We start from the raw sequence: 27,530 nt of genomic DNA on the forward strand, positions 1-27,530 counted from the left end.
GGGAGATGAAAGATGAGAGTCAACAGGTAGCTTAAACATAGAGATTCTCAAGGAATGAACAGATCAGCTCAAGGGTCAAATAAAAGAAGAGATTTCTTCAGAGTTTGGAGAAGGGAGGTTGGTGGAATTACAGACAAAGGGTGGGGAATTGAGGGAGTTCAGGAGTCACACTGAGTGGCCTCAATTTCCTCTGTAGAATAAGAGACAGGGTTTTCTACAGAGACCAAGGAGGGCGGAGGTGGAGTAAATCACCTTGGGAGAGTGCTGAACGTTTGGGAGAGAAAGATGCCCAGGAAGAAGTAAAAAGGATTACTGAGAGTTGCTGAGGGCATGGCTGAGGGTGTTTAACTATGAATTCAATGTGGCACTAATCTCAAAACTTCTTCCAATTCTGCCTTGCAGGGTGTAAGGTACAGAGAAGAAAGATGGAGATTGACTTCCACTTAAATTCCTATTCTCAATGGCCCAGACACATAGTTACGAAGGCATGTGGCCCAGTCGTGTGTGAGTGCCGACCACACGTTTATGACCATCACCAGAAGGGCCAGCATGTTTGTATTCTAAGATGTGTTGTTCTATAGAATCAGAATCCTAAGGCTTTTATAGAAATTGAGTCATTTAAAAACAAAATTTATTTATTTATTATTTATTTTTGGCTGTATTGGGTCTTCATTGCTGCGCGCGGGCTTTCTCTAGTTGCGGCGAGTGGGGCCACTCTTCATTGCGGTGCAAAGGCCTCTCACTGCGGTGGCTTCTCTTGTTGCGGAGCATGGCTCCAGGTGTGCGGGCTTCAGTAGTCGTGGCACGTGGGCTCAGTAGTTGTGGCCTGTGAGCTCTAGAGCGCAGGCTCAGCAGTTGTGGTGCATGAACTTAGTTGCTACAGGGCATGTGGGATCCTCTCGGACCAGGGCTAGAACCTGAGTCCCCCACATTGGCAGGCGGATTCCTAACCACTGCACCACCAGGGAAATCCCTAGAAATTGAACCATTTTTAAAGGAGGGGAAAGAAGCCAGGAGATGAGAGGAGGGAATGGGCTATCGACTGAAGAACCTGCACAACCTAAACGTTTTGAGTTGTTTCATTCGGGGACCTTACTGAGCACTATAGCGGAGGAGAGCCTCTCAGATAGCTCTGAGGAACTGCTCAGAAGAGGTAAGGGAGGAGCCAGGATATATGGGTGTTTTTGTTGGATAAAAACGTGTTATGGAACATGAAAAGATTACTGCTAATCACAAAGGACAGATGTCTCAAGTTAATGATTGTAGTGCTTTCCTATGTAGGGGAAGATGCAAGAGTCTGAGTTCACTGAAATGATTCCTTAGATGTGCATCTTAACTATCTAGGGCCAGTATCCAAATAACAGAATGCTTCCTTGTTTTCTCCATCCTGAATTCCCCTCAGGGCACACCATCCGGGGCAGCTGCGATGGTTGATGGCTTGATCCTTGTAGAACTGGAATGGTAGGCAACATTCCCCTTCCTCAGGGTCCAACTTTTCTTCTCCCTGATCCATCCGGAGGGCAGGTGGCTGCTCGGTGGGTTGCAGGTGCAGCTCCTCTCAGTGGAGGAGGGCCCTGAGCAGGCGGGGCCTGGCGGGAGCTCCTCTGCCATTGGCCCAGCCCAGGCTGCACCTGCCCGGAGCCGGCAGGCCCATAGCACAAAGTCCGCGGGCCCAGGCCAAGGAGGCAGCAGTCCGTGGAGTGCAGGTGGGTCCCCGCCCTCGGCCAGGCAAGATGCCCCTGCGGCTGCGGAGAAAAAAGAAATTCAATACCAAGGAGACCTCCCGGCTGGTGGAGGGCGAGCAGACTAATGCGGCTGGCGGCAGCCTACCCAGCCTCCCGGCGCCCACCTGCAGGCTGGTTTTCCACACGCAGCTGGCCCACGGCAGCGCCACGGGCAGAGTGGAGAACTTCTCCAGCATCCAGGAGCTCTACGCCAAGATCGCGAGCGTGTTTGAGATTTCGCCGTCGGAGGTAAGCGCCGGGGGCTGGGGCTCAGCCTCTCGCTCCCTCTCGCCGCTTCTCCCACCGCCCCGCGCAGGTTTAAATTGGCTCCGGCTGGTTGAGCTGCGCTTCCCGGATCCCGAAGTCGGAAGCGGGGTGGGGTCCGCGGCTGTGAGCGCCCCAGGGGGGGCGAGAGGGCCTTACAGGGAAGGGAAGAGGTAAGTCCCAGGACTGGAGAAAGTCACACTCTCCAGTCTCTATCTGGCCTCTGGGAAACCCGGGACGACCTTTCTTCCTCATGTAAATGAGCATGCTCTAGTAACCCGAGATTCAGCAGCTTCGGCGCCTTCCCAGCGTCGAGATCTGGCTCGGCAAATTAACACCCTTCACTTTGTCTGGACTTTGCCCTCCTGCTTCCTCTGCAGGGGTGAGCGGGCCACGCTGAGCATCTCCGGGATTGGCGGGCTAGGGGGTGCCTTCCGGGTGATACCAAACCGAGCCCCATTTTGACCCGCATATATCATGTCACATGTCATCAACGCTTTGGTATTTCCGGGAAGCTTATTATTCTAAGGGTGGATAACTAAGAGAGTTATACTAAACTATGCGGGACTAGTTGACAAAAATTTCAGAGGGAAAAGCCCCTCTAAATTTTACCCCATATCCTTGAAAAGGGACTGAAATTTGCTTTTATTAGATCGATAGCATGTGTGCCAGGAACTGGAGTTTGTTATAGGGTGATTTCCAAAGCCCTAGTTTAGGCGGACATTTGTGTGACCACTTTTATTTATGCTTTCCCACGCTAACTGCAAATGCAGGTGTGAGAAGTCAGTCCAAGAAAATATTTTGTCCATATTTCAAGGAAAAGCACAAGACCTTGTTGCCCTGGACTCCTGAGAGTGCAGAGAGCTGCCTTTGGGTGGCAAAGAGCAGCATTTGGCTATCTATTCTTTAATGTTGTTTATCAGGTCAGTTCAAGCGAAATTGAGGTCAAGACAAAATTCCAAGAGGAGATGAAAGAGATCTTGAAGCTAACCTTTTATTCTTTCAGGGTTCCCAGGCACTGAGGGGGCAAATCACAGACCCATTCTATGAATTATTTAGATTGATATAGAGTATTAACGATAATACTTCACGTTTGTATAGGACGTTTCAATTCAAAAAGCACTCTTGCAGGAAAAATGTTATTTGATCTTCTCTAAGAGAGGTAGGTGGCAGAGAGTTCATTGGGTAGTTAAGGACAGGATTTGGAGACTGACAAACCCCACTGTGGATCCAGGCTCTACCACTTACTAGCTGGGTGGCCTTGAACAAGTTTAACTTCTCTCAATTTCAGCCATTTGTAAAATAGAGATAAGGATATCTACCTTGAAGGGTTATTGTAAAGACTGGAGTGCATGTGTAAACCTATCAGATTGCATTGGTGTATGGTCAGTGCTTTACAAATTGTAACTAATATCATTAATACCTAATATCATTAATACCTAACAGTTAAATGAGTGGGCTGAGGTACAATGTGTCTGGCCTTTGGCCAAGGTCACATAGCTAGCAACAAAAAAGCTGGGCCGTTATTTTAAACTTGGATCTTCTTGTTTCTAAGCTAAGTGAGCTAGTTAGCATTCTTAACTGACAACTTTAAATATCTGTCCTGTAACCAGGGACTCCAGATTTATTTACTTTGCATTAAGTCTTCCTCATCATAATGGAATACTATTTTGAGTTCTAGATGCATGACTTTACTCAATCCACTTAATCCCTGAGAAGTATTATTATTATCCCTACTTCACAGATAGGAAACTAATGCTTTGAGGTTCAGAAAATTTTCAAAATTACATATAGTAAGTGGCAGATCCTGTGTTTATTTAATTAATTTATTTATTTGGCCATGCTGTGCGGCATGTGATATCTTAGTTCCCCGACCAGGGATCAAACCCATGCCCCCTGCATTGGAAGTGCGGAGTCTTAACCACTGGACTACTAGGGAAGTCCCAGAGCCTGGGTTTAAACCCAGGTTTTTTTTCTGGCTCCAAATTCCATGAAGTTATATTGCTTCCCAAGTTTTCCAGGGTGTCTCAGCAATAACTTGGCAACCATGTTCAGCATTTTAAGTTTACAATGTGCTGACTTGCATTAAAATTTCAAGATAAACATTAGGTATTTTGATGTGCTTTATCAAAGTTCATACATTTTTATAACCCTAGATATATATATTAGTATGTTTATGCATATAATCAACATTAATGCAGGTTTTCCATCTAGACTAAAAAGAGTTAAGTATATTCAAGGTAAAGTATTGATCATCATAGTATATGTCAAAGTATCTAAATAGTTACTTTTTTAATGAATGAATGAATATTTTTTGGGTGCGTTTGGTCTTTACTGCTGCACGCGGGCTTTCTCTAGTTGTGGCGAGCGGGGGCTACTCTTTGTTGCAGGGCGCAGGCTTCTCATTGCAGTGGCTTCTCTTGTTGCAGAGCACGAGCTCTAGGCGCGCGGGCTTCAGTAGTTGTGGCACGCGGGCTCAGTAGTTGTGGCTCGCGGGCTCCATAGCGCAGGCTCAGTATTTGTGGCGCACGGGCTTAGTTGCTCTGCTGCATGTGGGATCTTCCCGGACCAGGGATTGAACCTGTGTCCCCTGCATTGGCAGGTGGATTCTTAACCACTGCGCCACCATGGAAGTCCTCAATAGTTACTTTTGAAACGAGTAATTTATTAAAATAAAATGTACACTAGTGAGATACCATTTCTCATCCCATTCCCCCAGCAAGAGGAATAGTGGTATAAACTTTTGAGATGTCAGTGGGGAAAAAACAAAAATTTTCCCCCTTTATATGACTATATCAGAAGTCCTGCCTTTTCTCTAGAGAGGTGGCTATAAGGATACAAATGGCACTGTATGAAGAGCTGTACTCTTTCTGCTAAGGAAAAGAGGGAAGGAGTTGGCCTGACCTGATGGCAGGGAGTCTGTAATGTGTCCCTGGCTGTGCGAGGCGTTTAAGGCTACAGGGTGATCATTCCATCCTCACCATAGCACTGAGGCAAGGAGTCTTCTCATTTTGCAGTTGAGCTACATGAGGCTCTGAGAAGTCAAGTAGCTTGCCCAGAGTCACTGGACTCATGTGTGGCGGAGTTGGGATTCGAATCAAGGTTTCCTGGTTCCAAGTTCAGCATAGCAGCTGTGGGATTCTTGGTAACTATATTCAGATTCCAAATACAAACCGGCAAAACTTCTTTTTTAAACAAATGATCTTTTCAAGTAAACCCTCAGACTCAACCACCAAAATACTTACTACCTCAAAAAGATGCTGTAGTGAAACTGATAATTATGGATTTCACCTATTTCCTGGTTTCTGAAGGAGGAAGTTAACGAAACCTATGAATCACTTGCAGGGTGCAGTCTGTAATCATTACCTTGAAACAGATGGCCAATTATGCAAAAATCCCTTACAGCTGATATCATTTTTCTAAACACCTAAATGAGCAATTCAGCAAAAAGAAAAAAAGTAAATCTCATCTAAAAGAACAGTTAAAAGAACAGTTAAGTCATAAATGCTGGGACAGTTTTACAAAACATTTGATACCATCTTTTAAAATATTCAGGATTCAGAGACTTCCCTGGCAGTCCAGTAGTTAGCACACCGCGCTTCCACTGCAGGGGGCATGGGTTGGATCCCTGGTCAGGGAACTAAACTCCCGCATGCCGTGCACAGCCAAAAAAAAAAGGAAAAATTTCAGGATTCATGTACGCGTTGATTACTAAACTCTTGAGCTGTAGTCATAAAATTTGTTGAAGGGGCCTTTTGAATATTTTACTACTGTAATTGTTTGACGAGTAGTTTGTGTCATGACATATTTTCTTAATTCTCTATTATGTGGAAAGATTGTGGGGAAAGAGTGAATTTGAAAGAGTTTATTAAGAAATCACTTTTATAGCTAGATACTTGTCCAGAAGCTGAAAACTATAGATTTCAGAAATTATTAACTTCGATTTGGTTACATTAGTTTGTATATGTTGTGATACTAAGTAATTCATTGAATGAATGGATCAAGCAAGTACAGCCCCTTCTCTCTCAATACATAGAGCAGTCAAATAAAGCAGTGCACTGGGGAAGCAGAAGAGTCAAGAATTGTGATTTTAATTTCAAGCCAAACGTTCAGCATGCAATTATGCTATTTCTCTTAAAAAAAAAAAAAACCTTCTCTTGTCACCTGCCCCCATCTCTTATGCTATTACCCCATTTCTCCTTTATAGCAAAACTCAGAAGTTGCTGTCTCCAATGAGATATATTCTGCATCTCATCTCTCTGCTCAAGACTGATAGCTCCTCAGCTCACTTAGAGTAAAAGCCAAAATCCAATGATGCTTACAGGCCCTGTGGCCTCTCTAACATGCTCCAGCTAGTCTGACCTCTAGGCTGTTCCTTGAGCTCTGGAGCCTTAGGGCTTTTGCACTGGCTGTCTTCTCTACCAGAACCTCTCCTTGGCAAAATGATCTTTTTTTTTTTTTTTCGGTTACGCCTTGTGGCTTTCAGGATCCTAGTTCCACGACCAGGTATTGAGCCTGAGCCCTCAGCAGTGAAAGTGCGAGTCCTAACCACTGGACAGCCAGGGAATTCCCAGAATGCTCTTCCTGAAGTTTGGTCTAATGTCATCTTCTCAGTGAGGCTGGTACTGATCATCCCATTTAAAATTACAGCACCCCCTAAAAACAAAACAAACAAAAAACGAAAAGAAAAAACAAAACACCCCAAATTATAGCACTCCCTATTCCCTTTTTATAAAAAATAAATTTATTTATTTATTTATTTTTGGCTGTATTGGGTCTTCGTTGCTGCGTGTGGGCTTTTCTCTAGTTGCAGTGAGCCGGGGCTACTCTTTGTTGTGGAGCATGGGCTCTAGGCACACGGGCTCAGTAGTTGTGGCTCGCGGGCTCTAGAGCTCAGGCTCAGTAGCTGTGGTGCACGGGCTTAGTTGCTTTGTGGCATGTGGGATCTTCCCGGACCAGGGCTCGAACCCGTGTCTCCTGCATTGGCAGGCAGATTCTTAACCACTGTGTCACTGGGGAAGTTCTTATCCCCCTGTCTTGACTGATATAAATGACTGCTGCTCCTTTTACCACCTACAGTTTTAGCTTTGACAGTTTTCCCCACCTTGTAGATAGTTTTATTAAGATACTGAGTCATAGACTTGTCCTCAGTTCCTGACAGCAAACCTATGCTGTCCTAACATCACCTGACATAAGCCCAAATCTTTTCTAATGCCCTCTTACTCAGACCCTCCCCCACGGTTCTCCATGGTGTGCTGCCTCCTTGTTGCAAGGAACAGTAAACTAGAAATGAGAATTCCTGGTGGTTTTTGGCTGGAAGGCATTGACAGTTGTCACTGCTGGATTTCTACAATGCAGATTCTAAATGGTACCCTGAATATGGTTTCCCTGATTCCACCCATCCTCTATTTTTTTAAAAAAGTAATTAATTAATTTATTTTTGGCTCTGTTGGGTCTTCATTGCTGTGTGCAGTCTTTCTCTAGTTGTGGCGAACAGGGGCTACTCTTTGTTGTGGTGCATGGCCTTTTCATTGCAGTGGCTTCTTTTGTTGTAGAGCATGGGCTCTAGGCATGCAGGCTTCAGTAATTGTGGCACGCAGGCTCAGTAGTTATGGCTCGTGGGCTCTAGAGCGTAGGCTCAGTAGTTGTGGCTCACGGGCTTAGTTGTTCCGCAGCATGTGGGATCTTCCCGAACCAGGGCTCGAACCTGTGTTCTCTGCATAGGCAGGTGGATTCTTAACAACTGCACTGCCAGGGAAGTCCCGCATCCTCTATTTTAATATTGATTCTCATCATACCAATCTCAAAAACCTACAAGGCTCCCTGTTACTTACTGTCATATTCCTTTTGGGCTGCTATTAAAAAAATACCACCAACTTGGTAGTTTATAAACAAGAAAAACGTATTACTCACAGTTCTGGAGGCTGGGAAGTCCAAGATCAATGTGCCAGCATGGTTACCTCTGGTGAAGGCTCATTTCCTAGTCCATAGCTGGCACTTCTTTCTCTGTCCTCATCTGGTGGAAGGGGCTAATGGTCTTTCTGGAGCCTCTATGATAAGGCACTAATCCCATTTGTGAGGGTCCACCCTCATAATTTGAGCAATTCCCAAAGGCCCCACCCATTAACACTAGGATTTCAACATTTGAATTTTGGGGGAGGGGACATGAACATTCAGACCATAGCACTTACAAATAACCCCCACAAGCCAGACAACGTCTCCTAGTCCCGCCTGCCTCTTTAGTCCTGCCCCGTGCCTACTGCTCCAGTCTCATCTCCTAACAATCCCCTTTTTATTCCAGAATGTTTAACTGTTTCATTCCTCTATGCCTTTTCTCATGATGTTCTCACTTCCTTGTTCTGGTAGCTCCTACCCACCTCTCCAGTCTCAACTGTCACCTCCTCCAAGAAGCCTTCCTTGTGAATCTGCCAATCTAGATACGTTTTGTTTGTTTGTTTGTTTTTTTGCTGTACGTGGGCCTCTCACTGCTGTGGCCTCTCCCGTTGCGGAGCACAGGCTCCGGACGCGCAGGCTCAGTGGCCCTGGCTCACAGGCCCAGCTGCTCCGTGGAACGTGGGATCTTCCTGGACCGGAGCACGAACCTGTGTCCCCTGCATCGGCAGGCGGACTCTCAACCACTGCGCCACCAGGGAAGCCCTAGATATGTTTAATACCCAGTACTGCATGATTTTAACATAGCATTAGCACACTGAATTGAATTTAGTTACTTATCTCTTACTGAGGGCTGGGAGAGTTTTTTCCCTTAAAAATCTCATTTCCAGAGTTGCTAGATTGCTTAGTTGCACCATAAAAGTTTAATAAATAAAAGTAGATGGTGGATCTGGTAGGAGATGAAGCTGAAGATGTAAACAGTAGTGAGACTACAAATGTCCTTGAAGCTATATGGGTTCTATTCTGTAGGCAGTAAGAGTAAGCCAAGTATTTTTCAGCAGGGGAATGACCCCTGACTGGTGTTTTATAAAGTTGAAACACAATCGACCATTCCTTTGCTATGCTTCCTTTATAAAGTTTAGTTTAAGTTAAATAGGATGGTATTTTCTGGAATTGCACAGTACCATCTGAGAAGTTCTAAATATACTACGATCATTATGTATGCTTACTATCCCTCATGAGCATCAGCCTCTGTTTTCTATGAAAAGCTCAAGTAAAAAACAAAACACCAAAAAATTCCCCCTAGAACCGTGACTCATTTTGAGAAGTGGGAGGATAGTCTCACCAGCTGCCTTATAGACCTCATTGCTCTCAGGAAGATAAGAAATGGGTAAGACTGTTGATTTGTGTGCTGGAGATCCCCCCCAAGTAGGTGTGTGAACAACTCTAGAATCAAGTCTGAACCCCTCCCCAAGCCTCTGCTACCTCATAGACAGATGGTGTCCCCTTTCCGTCCCTCACCTACTCCCACCCCTCCAGCCATCCTGAGTGGACATGGGAGGCTCTTGGGTTGTAAGAGATGGAGACACTCAGGTTACCTTGGACAACGTGTATGTGTGTATTTGTTAGGATGTATGGGGGGGTGAGGAAGCCCAGGATCACCTCTGTAGCTGGGCAGTCAGGTTCCGTGGACAACTGGAACATCACTCATGCTGTCTGGGTGAAAGCAGTAACTTCAGACTCTGGAGAACCAAGAGCAAGTCCAGTTGCTCTTCCCCTTCCCTCTCAACCTGTCTCCCTACTTCTTACTGTGTTCTTGACTGATTCCCTCTTTTTATCCTTTGACTTTGCTCCTTTAAGGCCCCTATTGCCTCCTCTCTGTCTTTTAGTCCTTTGCTTCTGTACTTTCTGTGCGCGCACTCTGTCTCAAACTTGAACTCCCTGAGAGTGAGTCTCTGTTGTTGAGTCAGGGTACAGGACAGGTGGGGCAGGCCCCTTTGGCTTGTGGGTCAGGGCTCGTCTCTGGTCCAGTGTGTAGGTGGTACTAAGGTGGATGAACAGTGGATAAGGAGTCCTGTTGGAGAGGACAGTGGGCAGGACAGATCGTCTGAGACTTCTTGAATTAGGGATGTGGCAGACATCTTCCACGGCCTGTAGAGAGCATGAAACTATTCTTGGTTCTCTGACATTTATCTGTTGTTCTTCTCTTTACCTGGAAATCTTTCCCCTGTTCTTTCCCTGTTAATTCTTTTAAAGGATAAACTGAGGCATATTTAAATTGAGTATATTTGAGCAAAAATCGATTTGGGCAGTGGCAAACCAGAAGGGGTTAGGAGTGCTCAGCAGACAGGAGTTAGGGGCAAGGTTTTTCTAGAGGAGATGTGGAGGCAAAGTGAGGAAGTTATTTGATTGGGTCTAGCTTAAGTGGTTGCCTTATTTGGGAAAACCTACTTGGCTGTTTGTGATTCGTTGTCCTTTAAGTTTCTTAACGTTGAGGCATCTGCTGGCCTAGGTTTTGGTTTGCTTACCTAGGCTGCCAAGTTCATTAGAACCCTCTCAGTCTAATGGCCTCCTTTAAAAATTAACAACTCCTACTTATGCTCAGGCGTGTGAGTCAGTACTCCAAGAATGCAGGTTTCTGGGCCCCGCTTCTACAGATTTGGGCTAGGGCCTGAAAAATGTTGGTAATTTAACTTTTCCCTGGTGTCCCTAGGCAGTTGGTCTGTCATCTGTTGGCAGATATGTTTTTGGGAACCACTGGATTAAATGAGAAGATCCAAGGTCTTTTCCGGTATGAACGGTCTTCCAGAGCTTGTGCGCTCAATTGAAAATATTGGAGTGTCATTTTTATGTAAAAAGTATTGAAATGCATACAAATGTTACCAACTGCCTATCTCATGGAACTTACAATGTATAGGAGTGGTGGTAAGAGTAAACTAAGGCATATGAGTAAACAAGTATGTATATGCTGATAATACAAGGTGGAATATGAAGGATGCTGCCAGAGATACCAAATATGCAGGTAGGGATATGGTAGGCAGAGATCAAAGAAGAGTGAGATGGAATTTGATTGAGAAAATTGTGGCAGAGCCCCAAAAGTATTGAGCCGTGTGTACCTTTACTGCTCAGTGTACATACCTAGCATGTAATTTTGATTCCACAAATACAAAACTGTAATTATACAGGAAAGTGTGGTAACAAACTAGAATAAAGAGAATGACTTCAAATCAAAGACTGTTTTTTTAAAAAAATTATTTATTTATTTATAAATATTTATTTATTTGGTTGCGCCGGGTCTCTGTTGTGGCAGACGGACTCCTTAGTTGTGGCTCGAGGGCTCCTTAGTTGTGGCATGCATGTGGGATCTAGTTCCCTGACCAGAAATCGAACCCCGGCCCCCTGCATTGGGAGCGTGGAGTCCTAACCACTGTGCCACCAGGGAAGTCCCATATATATATATTTTTTTTAATATTAATATTTATTTATTTATGTGCCCGTACTGGGTCTTAGTTGCAGCACACGGGATCTTCATTGCCATGTGTGGGATCTTTAGTTGCAGCATGTGGGATCTTTAGCATGTGGGATCTAGTTCCCTCACCAGGGATCGAACCTGGGCCCCTGCATAGGGAGTGTGGAGTCTTAGTCAGTGGACCACCAGGGAAGTCCCCTCCTCAGTGTTATTAACTGTAACCTTCCTCTCAGGTCCTCCTCTTTCTTTCCACCTGTTGGCTCTCAGTGAGCATATCCATGATGTTTGACCAAAGACCACCAAGGGAAAATGGCTTTTGTGGTTTTGTTTTATTCATTCACTAAATTTCCTAGCAGAAATTACTCTCTGTGAAGCAGAAGTCCACAGAGGAGCTACATAGTAAATGTTATTTAAAACCAATTTTTATTTTATTTTTTATTTTAATTTTTTTAGAAATTGGTGTCTTTATTTTTATTTATTTTTTTTGGCCATGTGGTGCAGCATGTGGGATCTTAGTTCCCTGACCAGGGATTGAACCTGGACCCCCTGCACTGGGAGCATGGAGTCTTAACCACTGGACTGCCAGGGAAATCCGCCAATTTTTATTTCAATTGAAAAAATAATATATGTACATAGTAAAAAATTTTAAAAAGTGGATAACCACTTTTTTGTGTGTGGGGAAAAAAGTGTGAACCACGGTTCCCTAGTCCTCTTTCCCCAGAAGCGTCTGCTTCGGCCACTTTCTTGACCATCATTACAGAAAAATAAAATTTGTGAATTTATGAGTGTGTGTTTGTGTGAAAGTAAATGCATATCTGTGTAAGTGTAAACCTCCCTTCTACTTTTAACAGATTAGGAGCATACCATGTATCTGTTCTGTACAGTTGGTAGTAGCAGAAGCGAAGAAGTGGACCTAAGAAAAAAACATTGAAGCCTGGGGATGACAGAGTCACTGGGGTCCTTTCAAGGTCACAGAGGGCCATCAGAATGTCCTTCATGCTAGGAGAGCTGACACTGTGTCTTTAATGGCAATGAGCCAATTTTTAGTAATTTCTAAGAAGTCTGTCTTCTGAGAAGGTTTCCTGTGCTTCTTTTGTTTCCCTGTGTTTCCTTATAATAAATCCCCATCACCTAAGGTAACCAAAGGGGTTCATTTTTTTATTGAAGTATAGTTGATGTACAGTATTGTTTCAGGTGTATAACATAGTGATGCACAATGGACAGTGGATGACTGTCACTGTTTCTCTGGATTGGGATCTAAAAACTGCTTTTTTCTCATTGTCTTAGAAACTCTAGCCTTTCTGTTTGGGGTATGCTGAGTATTTTGAAATTTTGGTGATTAAAATGTGGAGTATGAAGTTGAAGCTTGGACATGACTAATACCAGGGAGGTCCTATGGCTTCTACAGATAAGCGAAAGGGAAGAAGGGACCTTAGACCTTGTCAGTGATAGAATATTTGCCTTTTAGGAACATATCTGACCCCCAGTTAGTAGTGGCTAAACAGGCCCAAGATCCAGCATTCAGAAAGTGTATTTGCTATTGTATAAAAATCTCCCTGGAGATAATCAAACTACGTGTAGAGGAAGAGTTCCAACTTAAAAAAAAAAAAAAAAAAAAAGAAAGGCTAGAAAGGCTAAAATCCAGATCTACATCTCAACCTCTACAGGTTCTTAAGTTACAGTGTTAACTTTAAGTGGTCTTAAAGGGATACACAGTAACAAGGTTGAGGAAATGATAATTCTGTACCCATTCCTGGAACAATTTACATATCCATATATTGCATTAAGTAGTAGTGTTTGTAGTAGTGTTTGTGTGATTGATTGGCATTAACAACATGTTCTTCATGATCCAGGGCCAGAATGTAACTTGAACCTCCTGAACCTTTTCACATTTGATACTAACAGTGTGTTCTGGGTGTAGTTAGGTATTAGGTACAGATCATGATTTGTTACTCCCTTTCTTCTTCTGTATTCTTTTTTAAAAATTCATTTACTTTTGGCTGTGTTAGGTCTTCATTGTGGCATATGGGATCTTTAGTTGCGGCATGAGAACTCTTAGTTGCTGCATGCATGTGGGATCTCGTTCCCTGACCAGGGATCAAACCTGGGCCCCCTGCACTGGGAGCGTGGAGTCTTACCCACTGGACCACCAGGGAAGTCCTTCCTTCTGTATTCTTTATACTTCCCCCTTCCTATCTTAATTTTCCTGCCTTCTGTAAAGGTAAGTGGGGGAGGGAAGCATAGCTTGAGCATTGAGAAGGGAATTATTGTTGAATACCTATCATTACCACTTAACCTAAATAGCAATTCTTAACAGAGCCCCCAGAAATGGCTGTGATCGATAGATGAGGCAATTGGAGCTCAGAACAAAAATAAACTACTCTGGCTTTCCTGGTGGTGCAGTGGTTAAGAATCCGCCTGCCAATGAAGGGGGCATGGGTTCGAGCCCTGGCCCGGGAAGATCCCACATGCTGTGGAGCAACTAAGCCAGTGTGCCACAACTACTGAGCCTGCGAGCTACAACTGCTGAGCCCGGACACCACAACTACTGAAGCCCACATGCTTAGAGCCCGTGCTCTGCAAAAAGAGAAGCCACCGCAATGAGAAGCCTGCGCACCGCAATGAAGAGTAGCTCCCGCTCGCCACAACTAGAGAAAGCCCATGCGTAGCAATGAAGACCCAATGCAGCCAAAAGTAAATAAAATAAAATAAATTAATTAAAAAAAGAAAAAGTAAACTAGTCAAGGGACTTCCCTAGCGGTCCAGTGGTTAAGGCTTCACCTTCCAATGCGCAGGGGGTGTGGGTTTGATCCCTGCTCGGGGAACTAAGACCCCACGTGCCTTGGGGACAAAAAACCAAAACATAAAATAGAAACAATATTGTAACAAGTTCCATAAAGACTTAAAAAAAAAAGTAAAGTATGCAAATCATGCAGTCCAAAGAGACGTCTTCTGTCTTAGGTTTGTCTGACTCCAAAGCCCATGTTCTTTCCTTTACACAAGTGGTTCTTAACCTTATTGGACCCAAAGTTCCCCTGTAATAACAAATATTTTGTGGCACCACTTTTACTTATCCTGAAATAAAAATTTAAACAATAATACCTACCTATACACGTAATTTTTAAAACCATTAGGAACAAACATGGATTTCAATGCAAATACTTGGGAAAACTATCTCAGAAGACATAATGAAGCAGTCAGTTGCTTGTATTTACCTACTTACAGTGAATAAGTTTGGATTTAAAAAGAATAAGGAAACGAAGAAAAAAAATAAGACAATAGTCACTTGATTGTTGTTGACTCCTTTCTGTTACCTTTTGTTATCTAAATATTTGTAGGTATTCATAGAACTATATAATGAATGTAACAATAATAGGAGCAAATGGTATAAATATTTCATGTTAAATTCAAATAACATGGACAACAGTGCTGTCAGTGACTTGATTTTCTGAAATGATGAACAACTCTTGATAAGGTTCTACACAAACAAGAGAATATATATATTCTCTTCCCAACATGAATCTCTAGTAGGACATTTGAAAATCATCAGAATTAGGCTCACCAGGCTGAGCCTCTCTGAGCACTAGAGTTCATACCGTATCCCTGCCTCATCCCCTATCTCTGCCAGCGCCAGTGGTGTACATAATCATTGTAACAACCAAAAAAGCTCCCACAAGATTTCAAAGTTTTCCAGTATCACCCTACCTGCTGGCAACATTGCTTTATGCCAGTTTGCTTGAGGTTAATCACTTGCTCTAAGCTGTGAATTAAGGATGTAAAGGGGGGCAAAATGGGAAAGCAACAAGAAGGGAAAAGCAGTAGAAAGACCTCTTGTTTTATACTTACAGTTTTAGGATCAGTATTATAGGATTGTAATTATACAAAGTGAAACATGGCTGGTTAATTTAGTGAGATTCCAAGCTTTTGCAATATCTCAAAGCCACACATGTTGCTGTGGCTATTTCACAGGCTTACAGGGTCCTATGATAGATGGAGAGTCAGGGTGGCATGACAGCAATGCTTTACGTCAATCTGATGGGGAGATGGGTTTCAGAGTAGCGTGGTGTGCCCCGAGTTTGATGCTTGGAGGTGCCACCGAGTGGCTTCAATTTTCTCACCTGGAAAATTGAACAATGGAACTGAACCTGGAAAATGTACAAATAATACCTGGCTTATAGGAGTGTCGCGAGAACTGAATGAAATAGCGTATTAGGTATCTAGAACAACGGTTCAATAAATGTTAGTTCTCGTTCCCTCTTTTCCTCAAAAAAGATGCTTTTTAGGCAATTTTTGAGTACTTTTTTGGTAATTTTGTCTTTTTAGTTTTTCTATTCTAGACCTGTACAATTTCAGTCTCCTACTTTTTGCCTAATCCCAGAAAATAAGGAAAGCAAATTTAAAAGATTATCTCTATACATGATCCTCAAACTAAGCTATCTCAGTGTGGAATTCTGCGTTACAGTAACTAACGTGGACTCTTCTGACAAGGGCTTCTTCAATAAAGTTTAGTATAAACCTAATAAACTATTTCAGTCAACACAGTCAAAGATCTCAAACTTGAAATATTAAATATACAAATTTATTCAGAATTATTTTGCATTGCATTTGTCAATGCTTATTTCTCTTGAACTCTTATTCAAAAGAGTTATTTCAAAAATAACTCTTTAGGAATACCCATGTTTCTTTGTGTCATATCTCTAGACGTATCTGTGACAGAATTTTTCTCAGCATGGAATTCTATTATTCTACTCCATTCTCCCACTGAACATTTAGAGCTCATTTTCAACTCTCCCCACACTTGTTAAATCTCCTAGAATCTTTTTTTTAAAGTTAGTTGGAGATTTAAAAACAAATTTTATTTTAAAATTTTTTATTTTTTAAATGTCTTTATTATTATTATTATTTTTACATTAAGTCCTTGTTGGTTATTTATTTTAAATATAATACTGTGTACATGAGTCTCCTAGATTCTTTTTTTTTTAATGAAGTTTTTTTTTTTAATTTAAATTTATTTATTTATTTATTTATGGCTGCGTTGTGTCTTCATTGCTGCGCCCTGGCTTTCTCTAGTTGCAGTGAGCGGGGGCTACTCCTCATTGCGGTGCACAGGTTTCTCATTGTGGTAGCCTGTCTCATGGTGGAGCACAGGCTCCAGGCACACGGGCTTCAGTAGTTGTAGCTTACGGGCTCCAGAGCACAGGCTCAGTAGTTGTGGCGCACAGACTTAGTTGCTCCGCAGCATGTGGAATCCTCCCGGACCAGGGCTCGAACCCGTGTCTCCTGCACTGGCAGGCAGATTCCCAACCACTGCGCCACAAGGGAAGTCCCTCCTAGATTCTTAATTGTGCTCAAGTCACGGACACTGACTTCCAAGAAGCTTCTGGGGAAGATTACTTACATGCTAAGGGATAGAGGAAGAACTCTACCACTGCCTTTCCTCAACATGCAAATCATGTTTTTCCTTTTATCCCATGTTGTCTAGTCTTATCATCCTGAAAAGGGAACGTGCTTATTTGATCTGCTTAGTAGAAGAAGCATTATAAATAGATGGCCACGTAACTTATATTTCCTGCCCAGACACTTCACAGAGTGAGAAGGAAGGTTGTAATAATTACTCTGGGACAGCAGCGGTGAACTAGGATCCAGAGTCCCTCTAATTATAGAAAAGGAGAAAAAAAAATGCGATGTGAGAAAGTTTATCATACATTTGCTAATTAAGCACGCACCACACACAAGCCAGTTTCCTAGGCAGTAAGGAAAGTTTTGAATGGTAGGCATTTAGGGAGGGGGTGGGGAGAGGAGGGTGTGGGCATAAAAATAGAAGCAGGTAGTGAAGGCACAGCGTCAGCTCTAAGCTTGGAGCCAGGAGATGCTGGTACTCCTCGTCCTGGCTCTGGCTTGGTGACACATTCTTGGGAGTGAGGATGGAGCCCTGCCAGCTTCTTCGGGAAGCTTCCTGACACTGCTGGGTCCTCCTCCCCTCTTCTCTAACTGCTCTGTCTGCTCCAGTCGCAGGAGGCCTACAGGCAGGAAGGGCAGGAATGTTGGCAAGCAGAGGGTGGGAAGAAGCTGCTCGGGAGAGTGGGGAGCCCGAGCTGGTCATAAACCCCTGGGAGCAAAGGTGAGAGGCTCTCAGCCAGGGCTGTGACTAAGGGTCTCCGATTCTGTGACAGGATTCTATTCCTGGCAACTCCTCTCCGTGTCTTCCTGGTCTCTGTTCTTGGAGCTGTCTACCCCTGGGGTGGGAGGTGGCTTGAAATTGAACAACCTGAACCTAGATGAATCTTCACCGTCTCCAGACTCTCGGCTAACCTCCCTTGCGTCACACCAGCCCCACCCATGGGTGAACTTTTCTATGCTTCTCAGGCTTTCTAATCAATAAGGGTCTAAGGCGGTCACTGAGTTTGCCTCCACTCCCTCACCCCAACCCTTCGTCACCTCTCATCTAGGGAACCCTATAGTACATTTTCCTTTGTCCCCTCTTGCCCTGTCACTCTGCACTATGTTTTTCTAACATCTTTCAGGTGTCCTAGTTTAGAATAAAAATCAATTGCAATCTTTCACTCCCTCAAGTTGTTGACAGTTTCTTGCATGACCCATTTTCTTCATAAAGTGCTCATCTCTTTCTGTCAGAATTTCTGTTCTGGGGAGTAGGAAGGAATAGACCACCCTCCTGCATCACTCCCGTCTTGACCCCTGAGTGGCTCCCCATGCTTGCTTTCCAATTTTTCATGATTTATTTGGGTAGCTTTTATTTAGTTAGTTATTGAAATATAATTCATTTACAATGTTGTGCCATTTGGGTGGATTTTAAATATCACATACCTTGTAGACATTTCATTGTAAGAGTTATAATAAGTCTGCTTCCTGGTTAATATGAAGAGGGTGCTTGCTACATGAGCACTCTGCCAAACAAATTTTAGAATTTTGTTTAAGGACCCTTTGGGGATCTAATGGCTTTTTAAAAAATAATATAATTTATATTTGTATATTTGGTAAACTGGAAAGTTTAATCACAGGTCTCTTACTAATAATAATTTATAATTTATTTATATAATAAATAATAATTTATAATTTATAACGTTACGTCTCACAAACCATTCGACTGCATTCTCGGATGTAAAATGTCTCCTGTTATATCGAGTTTCTCCTTCCCTTTTGAGGTTCTCTTCCATCTTAAGTGTCAAACAAGAGGACGCTTTTAAGAAGATAAGTGGTTTAAAAAAAAAAAAAAAGAAGATACGTGGTTTAGAAACCTGGAAAATTTGGGACAGCACCTGACAAGGGGAACAGCAGTGATTTATGATGTCTTTCAAATTGGCATGTAACCTTGCAGCATTATTAGACCAGGCTAAAGCTCAGATATCTCCTCTGACCTGAATTATAGTTTGGAAGAGGATGGATATATATAGCTACACACATTTGATTTATCTTACTCCTCGGGTTAGTGTCGGTGTAATGTCCACAAAAGCAAGACTAAAACCTATCTCTATTCTTTTAACCTTTTACTGTTTCAAGAATTGCTTTGAGATTGCCTTTCTTTGTTATGTGGTTGCTTTGATTAGATTTCATTAACAAAGGAAAACGTTCTTTCTGTTACTCTGGGAAGTCATTTGGTAGATTAAAAAATGTGATTTGATTTTGGAGGAGGGGATAAAATTATTTTTGTCACATTATTTTGCCCATTGAAAACACTGGGAAAAAATGTGGTTGTACCAGAGAAGGAACAGTACAAAGGATGATTCACCTTTTATTTAAGACTTGCCACTGCTGACCCAGGACAGCTAATTTAGAAGTGAATCATTTATAGAAAGTTCTACATAGTTCCGAGGCAGGGCTTTGTACGATATCCTCATGAAGGTCTAAATAGAGCATACAGTATCAGGTTTCTAAATATCTGTCTTGTTGCCAATTTTATATCTTTTCCAAACTGAAACTTTTTTTCTAGATGACTGTAGCCATTGACAAGGTGAAGGCAAAGGCACTGGATTTATAAAATAATGTATATTTAAAAAAACAAATCTTAGAAATTTGTTACATGTGTTATACTGGGAAGATAATAGGCATGGATCTTAAATGTCTGTGTTTTGTTACATTCATTTCTTTGCGTTATGGTCAGTTTTAAAATTAACTGGAAGAAATCATTTAAAAATACTTATTTTACAGTAAATCAAATTAAACAATGTATTAATATTTTGATATTTACTAATCACCTAATACATTTGACTTTAAAAAATTTTTTATTTTAAATTTATTTATTTATTTAATTTGTGGCTGCGTTGGGTCTTTGTTGCTGTGCGCGGGCTTTCTCTAGTTGCAGCGAGCGGGAGCTACTCTTTGTTGTGCAGGCTTCTCATTGCAGTGGCTTCTCTAGGCGTGTGGGCTTCAGCAGTTGTGGTGCACGGGCTCAGTAGTTGTGGCTCGCGGGCTCTAGAGCTCAGGCTCAGTAGTTGTGGTGCACGGGCTTAGTTGCTCTGCGGCATGTGGGATCTTCCCGGACCAGGGATCAAACCTGTGTCCCCTGCGTTGGCAGGCGAATTCTTAACCACTGCAACCATTGCACCACCAGAGAAGTCTTACATCTGACTTTTCAAGTCCAATTACAAATAGCTCCTTTTTGTAAGCTGTCTTCACTCCTTTTAAGAAGTGGGTGGTTTAATAAATAAACAGTGTATTTGGCTCCATATAGAGCAAAAACTTTGTAGTCTCTGCCTTCTAGGAGTTTTAAGTTTAAAGCCAAATTTATATTTACATCACAGCTATGGTATCATGGGGTTAGAGAAAGCACAAAAGTCTGAATTCCAGTTTTGTCTCTGTCATTCACTAGCTATGTGACCTTAGACAAATCATGTAAGGGGGTTTGAGCTGGTTTTCTCTTCTACACAGCATGTAGTGATGCTTGTCCTTATGACCTGATGCACATGGATCAGCTGAGCTAATGCTTTAGGAAGTGATCAGTAACTTGGATGTCTCTATGTAGATATTAGGTGTCAGAGAGGCAACGTTGTAGGGGAAAGAGCTTGGAACTGGACAAGCAGGATTGGAGTTACATTAGCACCAAATACTACTTAATCACAAACTATTTTATCTCTTTAAATCTTTATGTTCTAATCTGTATAGTATATGGGTATAGTAATAAACATCACATAGAATTGTTGTAGGATTAAATGAGGTAGTATGTGAAAATACCTGGTACACATAAGTGATCAATTAATGTTTATGAGACCTTAATTTTTATTTTATTTTTGTTTTTCCAGACCTTTATCTCCCCAGTTCCTTCACTTACTGCTCTGATAGAAGTGGGACCCAGTCTCCAAACTGTGTAGAGCTGAGAGGGCTGAACAGGTGTCTCATTCCATGAATGTCATTGAAGAATTGTTTGAGTTCTAGAATTTCCTTTATACAACACATCTACCATATATTTGGGGGAATCATGTAGGATGAGACTCTCAGCTTTTGGGAAGAGTTTTGAGTCATATAATTCTGTCACTCTGGCTTGCCTAGAGTTACTTCCTTCTGTTCAAGCACACAGGGTAAGTGGGTGATCTTTTCTCCTCAGTAATTATTCTTAGTTTCAGGTTGTTCTTAATTCCTGCTATTTTAAGGGCAATTAACTAAACGGAAGTAAAATCTTTTTTCTCTTTTTGAGAAACAGTCTGTGAGGCTTAGATAATAAGAATAACCCAGATAGGGCCTTGGTCATTAACGAAGAAAACATAATCCAAGTGGTATTCTTGTGTATAAAGATGGTGGTATTAACTCCTGATGAAAGTATGGTTTAGTTAATTACTATGTTTATTATTATCCACTTTCTCTTTATTTTCTATAATGACATTGATATTTCTATAATGCTTATTTTAGAAAAATATAAAGAGTTAGCAAGGTTCTTGGTAGATTGAGATGTAGGAAAGTAGTTGTATTAAAATATTTAGTAACACTGTTATTTTAGATAACCACAGGAGATAACTATTCTAGTTGCTTATATTTATTTTTAAAAATTAATTAATTAATTAATTAATGTTTGGCTGCATTGGGTCTTTGTTGCTGCACGTGGGCTTTCTGTAGTTGCGGCGAGCTGGGGATACTCTTTGATGTGGTGCGTGGGCTTCTCATTGTGCTGGCTTCTCTTGTTGTGGAGCATGGGCTCGAGGCACGTGGGCTTCAGTAGTTGTGGCACGCGAGCTCAGTGGTTGTGGCTTGAGGGCTCTAGAGTGCAGGCTTAGTAGCTGTGGCGCATGGGCTTAGTTGCTCCGAGGCATGTGGGATCTTCCTGGACCAGGGCTCGAACCCGTGTCACCTGCATTGGTAGGTGGATTCTTAACCACTGCGCCACCAGGGAAGTCCTTAGTTGCTTATATTTAAAATCACATTCCAAATACTGTAATGCAAGCCACACAAGCCCATAATTTCTTCCAGAGATCTTTGGAACATGTGGAATCTTGGGCCAACGCAGTTCCTGTTTAAGGAAAGCATTAAACAAAAGGTTGGAAGTGGACTTCCTGGAGTTTTAAAAATGAATTAGATGTGTTTTTGGAGAGATTTGCAACCTGTCTGTGGGCTAGAATATCTTTTGAAGCACTAATGACAAATGATTTATTTAACCCTATTCACCTAGCACACTCGTGGCATGTATAATGCTGCCATCAGAGAAAAAGCAATATTAATTTATATTAAGGGCTCTATACAGTAGTTCAGACTCTTATCATCCTGGCCGTATTGAGTTTCTGGGGTGAATAATCGTAACCGTGTGATGAGAACTGAAAAATAGCTATTGAAATATAAGTGCAGGGTAAGAATACTGTCATGAGTTACACTCAACAAAAAAAGTTGAAGGATAATGTAATTTATGGGGGAACGTGAAATCCATCCTGGTTATGACATTAAAAAGGAGCAAAATCTAATTTTCAGGAAAAGTAATGCAATTTAAGCTGTCAAGCATAGGTGTAAATATTATTCAAGAAGCACCTGTATTCCAGGAATAATACTAATAATAACCTTTAGAGCTTTTTAGTTTAAAAAGCACTTTTATGTATAGTCTCTTACTGAGTTTTAGTAACAGCTGTGTGATGTAGGCCAAGCTTTACTAATGCCAGGATGTACATGAAGACCAAGGAGGTCAAATGACTGAGCTTACTGAGAGCACAAAGTGGGGACTAGATCCAGGTCTCTTACCTCTTAACCCATTGTTTCCTTCTTTCCTTTACTTCTATTTTTCTTTCTTTTTCACAACCATTACAAGTATAACATAGCTCCTCTCTAGATATCCATTTTGCTGATACTGGAAGTCAGGGGAGCTTTAGTTTATGCTTGACATTTTTTTTTTTTTTTTGCGGTACGCGGGCCTCTCACTGTTGTGGCCTCTCCCGCTGCGGAGCGCAGGCTCCGGACGCACAGGCCCAGCGGCCATGGCTCATGGGCCCAGCCACTCCGCGGCATGTGGGATCTTCCCGGACTGGGGTACGAACCCGTGTCCCCTGCATTGGCAGGCGGACTCTCAACCACTGCACCACCAGGGAAGCCCAATGCTTGAAATTTTTGATAGGATATGAAATTAGGATAAGAATGCATATCACTTCAGTGCATTAAAAGAAACATGATTCACCATAGACCTCAGAGTTGTCTTTTTTTTTTTTTTAAGGATAAAATGAGACAGTAGGTAGAAAGAACTTTTAAACTGTGAATTATGGGGAGTTCCCTGGTGGTCTGGTGGTTAGGATTTGGTGCTTTCACTGCCGTGGCCTGGGTTTAGTCCCTGGTCCAGGAACTGAGGTCCCACAAGCTGTGGAGTGTGGCCAAAACCAAAACAAACCCCCCCCCCGTGAATTATGAAGATACAAAGGATAATGATTCTATCAGTTAGAAATCTGTTAGTTGAAAGCAACAGAAAATCCAACCCACAATGGGTTGGTGAAATTATTGGCTTGTGTAACTAAACATTCTGGGATAAGGCTGTGTATCAGATAGGATGTTTTCAGCTGCAAGTAGCACAGAGCTAGTTCAACTGCCTAAGACAAATAACTTTCTATTTTACATAAAAGAGGCATAGTGGGTTCCAGAGCTGGCTAACAGAGCAACTCACCAACGTCAAGGACCTAGGTTCATTTGAAATCTTTGCATTCTTAGCATTGATCTCTTCCTGCGTTGGTAGTAAGGTGGTGATGGAAGTTTCTAGATCACATACAGGTAAGGGAACATCCGGGGAAGAGGGGATTGTCTTTTACTGTGTTTGTTTCTTAGGAATGAAAAAGTACTTCCCTGAGGCTTCCTGGACATCTTCCTCCCATGTCTTGTTGGCCAGGACCGGGCCACATGCTTACTCCTAAAATCACCACTTCTACCAGTCTAAGCCTTATGCCTGTAACACAGGAGGTGAATCATTTTCCTCCAAAGCACACACGAAGTATAGCTACCTGATATCGGAAGATTACCTTAGGAGGTGAAAGGGGTGGACAACTTCCAGTGTCCATTACTGACTGTCTTTAGGTGAGGCTGGATCTAGAGGTGCTGCCCTTCTCCATGTGCCAGCTTTGTCCCCAGGGTCAGTCTTCTAATGTTGAAGTGACAGCTGCAGTAGTTAGACTTCACATCAGAGGGACAGAGACACCTCTCTAGGAACTTCTGTGGAAAAGAAGATTCCTTCCCCAGAAACCCCAACAAATTCTTTCTTGTATGTTATTGGCCTAAGTTGGATTATGAATTAGTCATTAACTGATTTAAACCTAACTATGATTCATTTCTGATGGAACTGAGGATGGGTCACTCCTACCCAAGCTACCATATGGCTTAAAATGAGGAATGAAACTTGAGGGGGAAGGGGAATGGGTACTGTAGATATTGATGTCCAGCACAATAACAAATCTGGCCTCAAAGGGCAATAGCTTTCTCCTTTCATTAAACCACATCTCCTATAAATCATGGTGACAGGCACGCAATAAGACAAATATGACAATAAGATGAATCCTCACCTGCTAAAAGTTTACAAAGCAGCACATGGTAAGTTCCACAACAAACGTATGAAATTTAATAGGTATATAGAAGGTGAAGGAATAACATTAGCTTAGGGTGTTACTAGAAAATGTAGTTTAGCTAGACTTTATTGGATGCGGAAGATTTTGACAGATATGACTGGGTTTAGAAGTTGAGTTTAAGCTATGGCATTTTTGGTCGAGGGAATGACATGTATAGTTTTATGGAGATGGGAAAAATACAAAGTATAAAATTGTTAAAGACATGGGATTCTAGAACAGAGCTGCCTAATATGGTAGCTGCTAGCCAGATATAGATATTGAGCACTTTAAGTGTCGCTAGTCCAAACTGAGATAAAATGCAAGGGTAAATATACACCAGATCTTAAAAACAACAACAAATGCTGGAGGGGGTGTGGAGAAAAGGGAACCCTCTTGCACTGTTGGTGAGAATATAAACTGATACAGCCACTATGGAGAACAGTATGGAGGTTCCTTAAAAAACTAAAAATAGAATTACCATATGACCCAGCAATCCCACTACTGGGCATATACCCAGAGAAAACCATAATTCAAAAAGACACATGCACCCCAATGTTCACTGCAGCACTGTTTACAATAGCCAGGTCATGGAAGCAACCTAAATGCCCATCGACAGATGAATGGATAAAGAAGTTGTGGTACATATATATAATGGAATATTACTCAGCCATAAAAAGGCATGAAATTGGGTCATTTGTAGAGACATGGATGGATCTAGAGACTGTCATACAGAGTGAAGTAAGTCAGAAAAAGAAAAACAAATATCGTATATTAACGCATATATGTGGAACCTAGAAAAACGGTACAGATGAACCAGTTTGCAGGACAGAAATTGAGACACAGATGTAGAGAACAAATGTATGGACACCAAGGGGGGAAAGTGGCGGGGGTGGTGGTGGTGGTGGTGGTGGTGGTGGTGTGCTGAATTGGGCGATTGGGGAAAAAAAGACTTAATAAAAATGTAAACTCTCAATTTCATTTTAAAAATGATTATATGTTGAAATGATATTTTGGATATATGGGATTATATGAGGAAATTAGATTAGTTTCACCTATATCTTTTGTTAATGTGATTTTTAGAAAATTTGAAATTATGTAGCTTGTGTTACATTTATATTGAGTAGTACTGCTCTAGAAAGTGGAATAGTCATGAGAACTCCATCAATCTTATGAAAATTAACAATGATGGTGGTAAAGCATCAAATATAGATACCCCAGAAGATGTTAAGTATTTCATTTTACAATGAAAAAACATCAGAAAGGTATACCTAATGGATAGATAATTTTCCTTATATGCTACCTTACCCTGAGTTTACTTTCTTTTGATTTAGTTTGTGCACCAGAGTATAAAAAAATGACGTTAAGTACTATGTCGTACTACTTTTCTCTAGTATATCTTCTCTCTAGTATATCTCTGTGGCCAGGTATTTGTTAGAGGAACATTGATTATATAGCCACTTCAGTGTTTCTTTTCTTGTATTGTTTTTTCTTTCTTTTAACACTAAACATTTATTAGCTGTGATAATTGGATGAAGTCATAATTTTCTCATCCACAAAATGAGGTTAGTAAAACCTAGTACACAGGTGGGTTTTATTAAACGAGGTAAGTGAATGTGCAGTGACATTCGGATAAAAACTGAGCAGTGCACTGTGTTAGACATCGTAGGAGAAAGATGACAGATCTCGCCTCTCTGAGTGAGGATGACAAATACGTGTTACACCAATTGGAGTTGAAGGCAAGGTGACTCAGACACTCGAATGAGGTGCTAGATTTAAACGTTGTGAGTGAAGTGGAAAGAGTGATTCCACCGGGCAGTCACATTCCTGCAGAGTCTCAGTAGACAAGAGCATGGGGGTAGAGTTGGGGGTGGGCGGGCAGGCCTTTTAGATTTTGGATTGAAGAAAATGTATGAATGGAGGTCGGAAGCTTCATGATATGTATCTGCGGTTCCTTTTTGGTTTAAATATCCAGGACTGTTATATTACAATTGGGTTGTGTTGCCCTACTGTACCTCAGTGGAGCATCTACCAGCCTGGGAGTTCCTTGTGTATGAGGACTGGTCCTAGTCATCTTTGTACATCCAGCGTGCAGCACAGAACCTGACAAAAAGCACGTGTTCAATAGATGATTGTGAGTAGACGAATGAGCACGAACTTTGCAACATTTAGAAAGCATTTCTTATTTTTCAATTCAAAATGCAGTATCTACGAGGAGTATTTGAATCTCTAGACTTTATGACATACAGATGTATTTGCTGATGTCTGGGCATTGAGATCGTGTGAGTGATAGGTTTTTATCCTCCCTTGAGGAACTGATCTGAAGTCTCGGAGCTTTAGTTACCTGCTGCTACAGAGGGCTCTTACTCCACCTCCCAGGGACCATTACATTTCTGCCGGTTTTCAACACAACTTTCTGTGGAGCTCTATTCCATGGCTCTACTCCTTCCAGGAAAGAAACCCTGATGTCTGGGCTGCCAACTTCTGGCTGCCCGGAGTGGAACGTTATTCTGCAGGGGAGGAAGCACAGTGGGAAAGGGTTATATCTACAGGAAATCTTACATTTGTTCTGTAGTGAAGCATGTGAAAAGGTTGAAAGAAAGGAAGTAGCTTAGTAGCTAGAAGTTCAGTTTGTGTGGGATTTCCTGTTTGGGGCTTTTTCCCCTACCCTGTTTTATCATCATTATGTTTTAATGTTTTATTTCCTGTCTACTTGGTAAGTTGCTTTTTTATAAATTAATTTTTATTGGAGTATAATTGCTTTACAATGTTGTGTTAGTTTCTACCGTACAGCAAAGTGAATCGGTTATACGTATACATATATATCCCCTCTCTTTTGGATTTCCTTCCCATTTAGGTCACCGCAGAGCATTGAGTAGAGTTCCCTATGCTATACAGTAGGTTCTCATTAGTTATCTATTTTATACATAGTAGCAGTAGTGTATATATGTCAATCCCAGTCTCCCAATTCATCCCCCCCGCCTTCCCCGTTGGTATCCAAACGTTTGATCTCTACGTCTGTGTCTCTATTTCTGCTTTGCAAATAAGATCATAGGTCTACTTGGTAAGTTGCTTATTAGTGGTGGTTGGGATCCACTATGAGCATCATTAACAGATTTTCACGGGAAAAAAACGACAATGAGAAAACTGTTCTACTCACTTTCCATCTTTTTGAGA

At 41.9% G+C, this 27,530-nt stretch overlaps 1 protein-coding gene across 3 annotated transcripts in view; it reads left to right on the plus strand.

The window, feature by feature from the left end:
- The first annotated feature begins 749 nt into the window (after positions 1-749).
- Positions 750-27,530, plus strand: part of GIPC2 (GIPC PDZ domain containing family member 2) — an 86,070-nt gene continuing 59,289 nt past the window's right edge. Inside the window, exon 1 of one of the 3 annotated variants that reach the window (XR_010940916.1) lies at positions 750-1,973. Coding sequence is in view for 1 of the 3 variants with exons in the window: in XM_067726667.1 (XP_067582768.1) it covers positions 1,734-1,973 (240 nt within the window). In the remaining 2 variants the exon portion in view is untranslated. Of the gene's footprint in view, positions 1,974-17,332; positions 17,471-27,530 lie in introns of those variants that run through there. The other 2 variants (XM_067726667.1, XM_067726668.1) reach the window with 2 other exon arrangements.

Source organism: Pseudorca crassidens, chromosome 2 (genome assembly GCF_039906515.1).
Source record: "Pseudorca crassidens isolate mPseCra1 chromosome 2, mPseCra1.hap1, whole genome shotgun sequence".
Taxonomy (NCBI): domain Eukaryota; kingdom Metazoa; phylum Chordata; class Mammalia; order Artiodactyla; family Delphinidae; genus Pseudorca; species Pseudorca crassidens.